This window comes from Homarus americanus, unplaced genomic scaffold, assembly GCF_018991925.1.
Source record: "Homarus americanus isolate GMGI-L3 unplaced genomic scaffold, GMGI_Hamer_2.0 scaffold24430, whole genome shotgun sequence".
Classification (NCBI taxonomy): Eukaryota; Metazoa; Arthropoda; class Malacostraca; order Decapoda; family Nephropidae; genus Homarus; species Homarus americanus.
This window is the reverse complement of record NW_024753068.1, coordinates 52,267-62,772: the sequence shown is the minus strand read 5'-3', so window position 1 is coordinate 62,772 and position 10,506 is coordinate 52,267. Positions and strand designations below refer to the sequence as shown.

At 37.1% G+C, this 10,506-nt stretch overlaps 1 protein-coding gene across 1 annotated transcript; it reads left to right on the top strand.

Moving 5' to 3' along the window:
* Positions 1–8,782, top strand: LOC121855255 (116 kDa U5 small nuclear ribonucleoprotein component-like). The gene is made up of 5 exons (XM_042350140.1): positions 1–142; positions 2,268–2,561; positions 2,984–3,171; positions 4,141–4,309; positions 6,243–8,782. The coding sequence occupies exons 2-5, from the start codon at positions 2,271–2,273 to the stop codon at positions 8,520–8,522; spliced, it is 2,928 nt and encodes a 975-aa protein (XP_042206074.1). The 5' UTR covers positions 1–142; positions 2,268–2,270; the 3' UTR covers positions 8,523–8,782.
* Positions 8,783–10,506: the final 1,724 nt, after the last annotated feature.

The following is a 10,506-nucleotide window of genomic DNA, read 5'->3' as shown; positions in this document are numbered from 1 at the left end:
GTAATAGTTGTTCTAATGTGTGTAGGCAGTGTTTGTGTTGTGTGAGTGACCGACCGCAGCTCATGGACGCCGTGTGGTGTTGGTCCGTGATCCTGTATTAACAGCTATACTTTTCACCGATAATAAGACTACGGATTAAACGGTAAAGGAGTTTGTATACTAGAGGAATTAATCAAACAATTTTAAGTAATGTTCAGTGTTAAATATTACAGTAAATGGTGGTCATTGCCATGTGTGGTGGCGGGAGGTCCTGTCATTGGTAAAATTGCAGATTACAACAACCAAAGAATCTGATAATATAAAAAATATTACCTAACCTAATATAATATAAGAAAATGGGGTTAACGTGTAGATTAATGCTGCCAACGATTCTAGCAAGATCACACTGCTTTTCCACCATAATTTTTGCTGTTCATTGCTAGTGAGTGTTCTCTTTTAGGGAAGTGCTTCTTTTTTTTATAATTTACACTATACAGTAATACCGTCGGCGAGCCATGGGAAGGAGAGTGCATAGTGCATGGCGTCTGAATTGCATTACCATGTTATATAATACATGACCCAACTCTGAAAAAATAGCGCTTCCCCAATAGAGGAATACGTTACGTTAGGTTAAATTAGTATAAGTTAAATATTGACATTATATAACCACTCCGGGGGTGGGGGGCTAGGAGTTTAGTTCACGTTATGGTAGGTTAGGTTAAATTAGGAAAACATTAGTTTTTTGTTTTATCCCCAGAAAAAAATCTATCTTCAATAATAATAGCAACAAAATTCCTGCAGAAAAAAATGTTTTTGCTGGCGAAATCGCTTGCAGCACTTAAGTAAACGTTTACCCAATATTACTCTGTGATTAAGGATATCGGTAACTGTGAAGATCAAGAGGTGCCTGAATGCTATGGCAGGTGGAGTGATTTAATCTGTAACGTAAGTAAAATTATTGGTAATAGTTGAAACCATTTTTGCATTTAACTACCTACTGTGACATTTCTCCATAAAACATAAATGCTTCCGAACCTGATGAAGTTGACGAAAGATGTACAAGCAATACATTTTGTGTAAATCGCTTTTACTTTTTCTGTCTCTTTCATCTGTGGCCCAAACTCCACCCTTTAAAGTCTTCATGTAGCTCTCCACCATCCCCCCCTTTTTTTTGAGATTATGTAAATTAATTATAACCAGTGTTTAGGCATAGTATATAGGTACACCAGCCATATGCACTTGCTATTAAGATGGCCTTTCTGACTAATTTATAGTTAACCTTACCATTAACAACACATTCCATCTACGGCTACCATACCTTTATCCACTACATAGTGTTTAAGGTTGGATGGTTAAGTTTGGTTCATTTTATGAATGATATATTATTGACGATCATTCTTGGCAACTGCTAACATTAATGAAGTAACAGATACTGCTGCATTATGTAATTTATAGTTCATAAAATGAACCACCCTAACCTAACCCAACTCGGTTAACCCAAACTGAATACAGTACTACTTACCTTAACCAAAAAACAAGATTTTAGGCCTGCTATACCTATGCAAGAATAGTGAGAAGACAATATGTCAGATTATGGTTGGTAGCACTTGGTATTGTACAGGGCAGAGGTCTGGTTTATATAACTACCAAACAAAAAATCACATTAGAGGAAAATCTATTTCTTGTCTCCTGAATAAAGCAGATTGGATGGAGCAGTGGCATTCTATGTAAGTACTGTAATACTTTAGAAGGAGGAACCTGGGGAAAATTTTTAAGAACAAAACTTTGGTTAATATTCGGTCGCTGGTTAGGTTAGACATGTATACTGATATTTGAGAGTCGTTAGGTGAAGATCTTTAAAAAGGCTCAGACATGTATTGAAATAATGCAGCAACACAAATACTGTATGGCTTTTGTCTTTTTGCCAGCCTCATTGTGCCTTTTTGCTTCCAACTTTACATCTAAAGTTCTGTAAAGCTGAATTTAAAAGCTGTGAGAGGAGGTATGGTGGCATTTGTGACAATGTCCTTATCACAGCAAGAAGAGGTGTGCATGTAATTTACGCCAGTATTCATTGCTTCTTTACTATTGCCCTTTCCTCTGCAAGTGAAGGATTGCAGTTCCTTATTAGTACTGCATCAGTATAGCGTGATTCCCAAATTTATTATATTTTCATAAATTATACCGTATAAAATTTGTGAAACTCTTTTCAGTATGTAATATTTGCCATTGTCAGCTATAGTCTCATTTTTTCTTTATTATTTTACCATCATTGATTAATCCAACAGATAATGGATGTAGATCTATATGATGAGTTTGGTAACTACATTGGGCCAGAGCTTGATTCTGATGATGAGGATGATGAGGAAGATGATGATGACTATCAAGATCAGGACCAAGATGTGAATGGCTTTGATGATGATGATGGAGTGGGGGGTGAAGAGGAGGAGGTATCTGCACAGGCAGTGGTTCTACATGAAGATAAACAGTACTACCCAAGTGCTGCTGATGTATATGGCCCAGAAGTGGAGACCATTGTACAGGAGGAGGATGCTCAACCATTGACTCAGCCCATCATTCAGGTAACAATCCAGAATTTTGTTGTTTGACTTTATGTGAAATTTTTTTTACTATAGTTATCTCACTGCGATTTTTATGAGAATTTACTTATGTAGCTACAGGTAAAACAGTTAACAGTTGCATTCACAATGTTGTCTACAGTTGTTTAATTTGACGAAGGTGAGCATTAATGACTTCTAGCTATTTACACTCCAATTTGATTTATACTGATTGTTTCCTTTCTGATTATGCTATTACCTGTATTGTACAATATTATCTCTTAGTGTTTTCTTTTATCCAGTGCTTTATTAATGTTACAAGTACTGTAGTACAGGTAGAGTCCAATTTATGAAAGGGTGTATTTTGCAGATATATGTGGTCCATGTACTGTCCTTTAACAGTATTTGATGTGGATGTCCAGTAATGTGTTACTTTTTTGTTACAGCCAGTAAAGGTAAAGAAGTTCAGCCATGTAGAAAAGGACTTGCCAGTCACCTGCTACAATCTAGAGTTTTTGGCTGATCTTATGGACAACCCAAATTTAGTACGTAACATATCTCTGGTGGGCCACCTCCATCATGGCAAGAGCACATTTGTTGACTGCCTTATACACCAAACACATCCAGAATTCAGGTATGGCCTTACCAGATGTAAATATCCAGTATAACTGTTATATATTTATTATTATTGTAATTCTTTATTCAGAGCTTTGTTGTTTAACTTTCTTATCATGCATGAGCTTCTAGATTCATTCACTAACAGTTATAACTTCCCTTCAGTGGAGGAAGAAACTAAGCAATAGTGCAACATGTCTAGGTGTCTTGAGTGGCAGTCTATTACGTCCATCCTACTGAGAAAAATGTAGGTGTCTTTAAACTTAAGCACCCCAGGTTTACATGGCCATGATGAGTTTATTGTTGATTCATTGTGTTTTTCTGGAACTGGCATATACAGGAGCTCAGTTTGGTAGAATTGATGCCTTGATGGTACAATCATCATAATACTTGGAGCTTATTGGTATTCTGTCTCCTTTATCTATCTGGCTTTAGCATATAGAATTGCCTAATCCCCATGTATAGTTATGAGTGGAGGATTAGTACTGAAATCCAATTTATAACCAAACCAGGGTTGAGCTGCGTTGTTTACCTCTCTCCTGTGTTGGGTTTTTGAGGTTAGCTGGAACCGAGACTGATCCTGTAAGTTTTGGAGCTGACCAAACAAAAACCGATTGTTGAGTGTACTGTTACATGTTTGTGCTATGAAGCAAAGATTCTTAACCTTCTCCTTTAAATGAATGGGAAGCTTCACTTCATATGACTTCTTTTTGGAATATAGTATTGTTGGGAAAGATAGTCTAGTTTGTTTATTCAAATGAATTTTTAGATTACCGAGCTGTGAAATCTTGGCTCATTTATAAAATGGGATTTCAGGATCATTCCTCTTTAGCCATGTCCTCTTCTTAGTGCATTGATTTGTTACATTACCATATATGTTTCATACTAACTGTATTTGCATGTACTTAAGAGTTCATGTTTACCCTGGTACAGTATATGTAATATGGTGCTTTTTATTATAGATCTCTTTTTTTTTTTTTTCTTTTAGGAGCAAGGAGGATGTTCCTGTACGATACACTGACACACTGTTTACGGAGGGTGAACGTGGACTAAGCATCAAGGCCACTCCCATTACACTCGTCATGCAGGATGTACGCAACAAGAGCTTTCTTATGAACATCTTTGACACCCCAGGACATGTTAACTTCTCTGACGAGGTAAGTGATTTTCAATATTTTTTATGGTTATTGTGGCTCAACACCGAAAGATGTCATATATGGCTTCTGGTCCTCTGAGGCGTGTGAGATACCAGCACACAAAACCCCTTATAACTGAGCCTACTGTTATCATAAAGTACAAATGATTAGCAGCAGGATGCATTATTTATGTAAATAACATCATTACCACAGTTTATATCTCCTCCCAGTCTTACCAGGTACCTTTTATGGTATCTAATGGTGTGATGTTTGCCTTAATGGCCAATGGAGTGTCTGTCAATAGTTAAACTCACAACAATCCACTGCATCATGTGAACCGCTTGGCCCATAAAGAGGATTTCACTTTCAATCTTTAGAAATGTTACTCCCATCCATCCTTCAACCAACCATCAATTGTTAGTCACCATCCTCATTGCATCCAGCTTCTTGGTGGATTGTCTGAGCTGATATCGTATACACTTTTCTTAATAGTTTTTACATGTATTTTGGGGTTCAGTTTCCCACACCCATGGATAGTTGTCTTGGCACTGTGTGCTAATTCAAATGTTCTTCATTTAATCTTAAAAATTACCAGTGTTCTGCCCTTTTAATGATGTGTGTAAAAAGAATGATTAAAAGACAGTTTTAATACAGGGCATCTTATTGGTTTTGTGTGGTTTCCTTTACCTGGGATGGTCACTCAATATACGAGGTTCTTAAACCTTTTTGCCTCACCCTGAATATTACTACAGTACAGTTCATTTAATGTTATATCAGGAAAAGAATTAAACAAATCTTCTAGTTTGAATTTTCTTTTATAGTCCATATTCACCATTGTTGTGCAAAACAATGCAAAAAATATTCACAAGGGTAACACAAAACAGGTACTCATTAATGAAATGGATTATATTGACTCTTTTTACTTACATGTCATATCAATAAAAACAGACACATTCTATTTGCAGTTCTAGCTCACATATAACTTGCTGTAGTGCAACACACTATTATGAACATTAAAAACTATTTTTTGTGTTATGGGTGATACTGGTTCTTTACACTTACAACTTTTGCCATATTTGGTGATGTCTGGCTGAGTTTGCATCAAAGATTACTCTCCACATTAAGCTTGTTACGTTGCTTTAATCCCAACCAGTTCTGAAAATCTGAACTCGGACAGATATATCAATAAAAAGGTGATAATGATACACAAACAACTAAACACACTCTCCCTCTTCATATATTTATATTTACAGTGCTTAAATTTTTTTATTTATTAGTTTATGTACACAAACCTGTATACATAGTTGTGTGTGCACTTTTTTGCATATTAAGCCCTTAATGTGATCATTTTCCACTGATCCCTCGTGGCCCCCAGTTTAAAAGCCACTGTTGTAGTTTCCTTTATATGAACTGCAGAGTGTACATATTGTTTAAGTTGTGACTGTTATCTTGATACTGAATGTATTTTTGACAAGTAAAAACTTGTTCTTCCTCAAATTTAGGTGACTTGAATTTGATGGCTGTTGAGTTACTAACTTACTATGAATATTAGAAAATAAAGGCAATGAAACTTCTGGAGCCATTACGATAACTTGTAGTAGTATAGTTCCAGCTCATCTTAAAATATTTATGGAATCATTGCAAATAATACACTTTTTTCCAGGTTTGCAACTAGAATGGGCAAATTTGTATGCTGTTTAAGTAGTGCCTTTACTTCAAATTTGAAACTACACTTTACACTGAAAGTGCCTAAAATTGATCCTTCAAGGACAATTCAGTGTTAGAACTTTTCTCTTATAAAAGAATTAAGACATTTGAACTTTCTCATGTACACCTAACAAACTTGTTCTTCAGAAGCAAAGTATTTACTACTAACAATTTTGAAAATTTATTTTTACTTTAGTTTTCCAAGTATATACTGGAGGGAACTTCTTAATTGGATAATTCATTACAGGTGACTGCTGCCATGCGGTTAAGTGATGGGGTGGTGGTGTTTGTAGATGCTGCTGAAGGAGTGATGCTCAATACACAGCGACTCTTGAAACATGCAGTACAAGAACGATTGGCCATCACTGTATGTATTAACAAGGTTGATCGCCTCATTCTAGAACTCAAATTGCCTCCACAAGATGCTTATTATAAATTAAGGCACATAGTGGAAGAGGTTAACTCTCTTCTTCAGCAGTATACAGATCAGGAGAATCCTCAAACCATCTCTCCCCTGCTCGGCAATGTTTGCTTTGCCAGCTCCCAGTATTCTCTCTGTTTTACCCTCAAATCTTTTGCTAAAATTTATTCCCAACATTTTGGGTATGAACTACCACTGGAAGATTTTTCAAGACGGCTGTGGGGTGACATATACTTTAACCCTCGGACTAAAAAATTTACAAAGAAGCCCCCAACATCAACGGCACAAAGGAGCTTCGTAGAATTCATCCTTGAACCATTATACAAAATATTTGCTCACATTGTTGGGGATGTAGACACCCATCTGATGTCATTAATGGATGAGTTGGGCCTACACATGAGCAAGGAAGAACAGCGGATGAACATCAGACCACTGTTGAAACTCTTTATGACTAAATTCATTGGAGACTTCGAAGGATTTGTAGATATGTGTGTTCAACATATACCCTCCCCCAAGTCATATGGCAAACAGAAGGTGGAATCAACATACACTGGCCCTCAAGATACGAAACTGGCAGAAAACATGATGATGTGTGACCCTGATGGTCCACTTGTTGTCCACACCACCAAGCAGTACCCTAATGAAGATGCAACAGCTTTTCATGTGTTTGGACGTGTTCTTTCAGGAACCATTCATGCCAACCAGGATGTCCGTGTATTGGGTGAAAAATATACACTGATGGATGAGGAGGATTCTCGCATACTAACTGTTGGAAGGTTGTGGGTGTCTGAAGGCAGGTACAATATTGAAGTAAATGCTGTACCTGCTGGCAACTGGGTTTTAATTGAAGGAATTGATGAGCCAATAGTCAAGACTGCTACCATCACAGATCTTCCTCCCAGCAGTGAACTCCACATATTCCGACCACTTAAGTTTAACACACAGTCTGTCATCAAAATTGCTGTTGAACCAGTAAATCCCTCCGAATTGCCCAAAATGTTAGATGGTCTTCGTAAAGTTAACAAATCATATCCTCTGCTGAGTAATAAAGTAGAGGAGTCTGGAGAACATATTATTCTTGGAACAGGGGAATTGTATCTTGATTGCGTTATGCATGATTTACGGAAGATGTATTCCGAGATTGACATCAAAGTAGCTGATCCTGTGGTCAGTTTCTGTGAGACTGTGGTCGATACATCTTCACTAAAATGTTTTGCAGAAACTCCAAACAAGAGAAATAAGATTACAATGATTGCTGAACCATTAGAAAGAGGTTTGGCTGAAGATATTGAAGGAGAAGTAGTGCAGATAAATTGGGACAGGAGACGACTTGGCGAGTTCTTCCAGACACGGTATGATTGGGATGTGTTAGCTGCTCGATCTATTTGGGCTTTTGGACCAGATCACAGTGGTCCAAATATTTTGGTTGATGACACACTACCCTCAGAAGTAGACAAAAATCTTTTGTCATCAGTAAGAGATTCAATTGTGCAAGGCTTTCAATGGGGCACAAGGGAAGGCCCTCTTTGTGAAGAACCGATACGAAATTGCAAGTTCAAGATTCTTGATGCCGTGATAGCTGAAGAGCCTCTGCACCGTGGTGGTGGTCAGGTCATTCCCACTGCAAGAAGAGTAGCTTACTCTGCCTTCTTGATGGCAACGCCTCGTCTCATGGAACCTTATTATTTTGTGGAAATTCAGGCCCCTGCAGATTGTGTGTCATCTGTATATACAGTATTAACAAAACGACGTGGTCATGTAACCCAGGATGCCCCTGTAGCTGGTTCTCCACTTTATACCATCAAGGCATTTATTCCAGCCATTGATTCCTTTGGATTTGAGACAGATTTACGTATGCATACACAGGGTCAGGCCTTCTGTTTGAGTGTGTTTCACCATTGGCAAATTGTGCCAGGTGATCCCTTAGATAAGAGCATTGTAATTCGCCCCTTAGAACCCCAACCTGCCACTCATCTGGCGCGTGAATTCATGATCAAGACTCGGCGAAGAAAGGGTCTCTCTGAGGATGTGTCTATCAACAAATTCTTCGACGATCCTATGTTGCTGGAACTTGCCAGACAAGATGTGACACTGAACTATGCATAAGGTGTAGTCATTGTTTGTTCATACTCATATATTGATCATCTCTGTAAAGGTTATTAATCTGGGATACTGAATAATTTCTACATGTCTGCACTCTTATTAATAGGAATTCTTTTGTACAATAAATAAGAAAAAGTATATACTGTATAGACCAATGTACTATATAATGAATATATTATGGAGTGTATTACATTATAGTTTTGAATATGATACCTGTAATTTTGAACTTTTATGAGGTAAAATACAAAAAACTCCATGATTTATTATGAGTTTTTCTTATCCTACAAAGTAAAGGTCATAGACTGCCTTATTTACATTTCATTTCATTAAGATTATTTATATTTGTGCCTTAAAGTCAGACAGCTCTTATAATCAAGGACGCTTATAGAAGGAAAGAGGATTTTAGCATACATCTTCCACTGATGCAAACCAGGGTATAAAAATTTACCCGCATTTCCCCATCACATTATTTAAAGCAATAGCTACTGTCTGGGCTACTGAAAGTCTTATAAGCTGGGCCTACCAATTCAGTATGCTTCATACCAATGCCTACCTCTCACAATAAAGGTCTTGAGTTGGGAGCAGAGCCTTTACCAGAATGCTCTGGTTACTTTTATGAAATTCATAGTGTCTAGCTCAGTTTGAACACTTTAAGAGATACTTTGCAGAAAATGCTGCACTGTAGTTAAATTTTATATATAAATTAAACCATAATTTGGATGACTTATAAGTTACAAAAGTTTTCTTTACATTTTATATTGGTTCTCCCAATTCTAGATTAACCCAATACTTAACGCAGCTAGCCCTGGGTCTGTGACTACCCTTTCACACACATTGTACTCTACATTATTTTTGGTGTTTTGTTTGGATGATCCAGGCCTAATTCTAGTGAGGTTGATTTAACGAGAGTAAAATGCAAGATAGAACCTGAGTACTACAAGTGTTGTCCATTATACAATGGGGGTAAGGGACTTTGAAAAGCCATTGTTACGTGATTACGTGATTGATTGTATATCAATACTCATAACTTATGGGGGAAAATACATTACATTCCTGAGACCCTGAAGAGCCAGAGTTAGCACTCACAACAGTTATTTTTCAACTTGTAACTTCAGGTAGATGATATATGTATCATTATTCTGTTTTACTGTTACATGCACACAATAATTATTATAAGGTAAAAAACATAAGGGAAATAAAAAAAAAATTATGTGCACCAGAGTTATCACAGAGCAGGGGTAGACAGTTGTAATTTTTTCATTCATACAGAATGTGCATAAGAAAATAAAAATAAAATAATCATAAAGTAATAAATACTTCTTATGTGCATGGGAGCTAGCACAGAGAGCAAGGAAGGTGATTGGCAAGGGATTTGGGCTCGCTGTCTTGTGTCCTGTGCGTAGTGATATGATTGCCAAATGGTAATGCATAATTTTTTTTTATTTATTACAGCTACTCCCCGACTTATGGCGGGGTTAGGGACCCAAATCCAGGTCGTAAGTCGAAAATGATTAAATAATACATAGAAAATCTATAATGGGTGTATCTTTTTCTTCTCGGTACCACAAAACTCACTTTTAAGCTTGCCAGCCATTTTAAAGTGAATTAACGAAAATTTTGTCTGTACTGACGTTGGGACTCGAAAATACGTAATTTGACAAAATTTTGGTACGACTGAGGCAGGTCATAAGTCGGGGAGGAGCTGTATTATTTTTAATTATGCCTTATTTACTGGTGCAGTATACAGAAGGCGATCATTTTACCATGCATGAGGGACAGGCGGTTCACTTCCACAGTTGAAGTTCCCACCCAGGAGAAAAAATTTAGATAATGAGCTTCTAACACAACTACACGCGAGGGTTATGTATCACCACCGTTATTATTGTATTCCTGCTTGTTTTATGGCTAACTATAATACCTTTCAGGTATATAGTAACTCAATAAATATCTGTCAGAGGTGTGGAGTGGTGGTGTTAACATCGTGGCT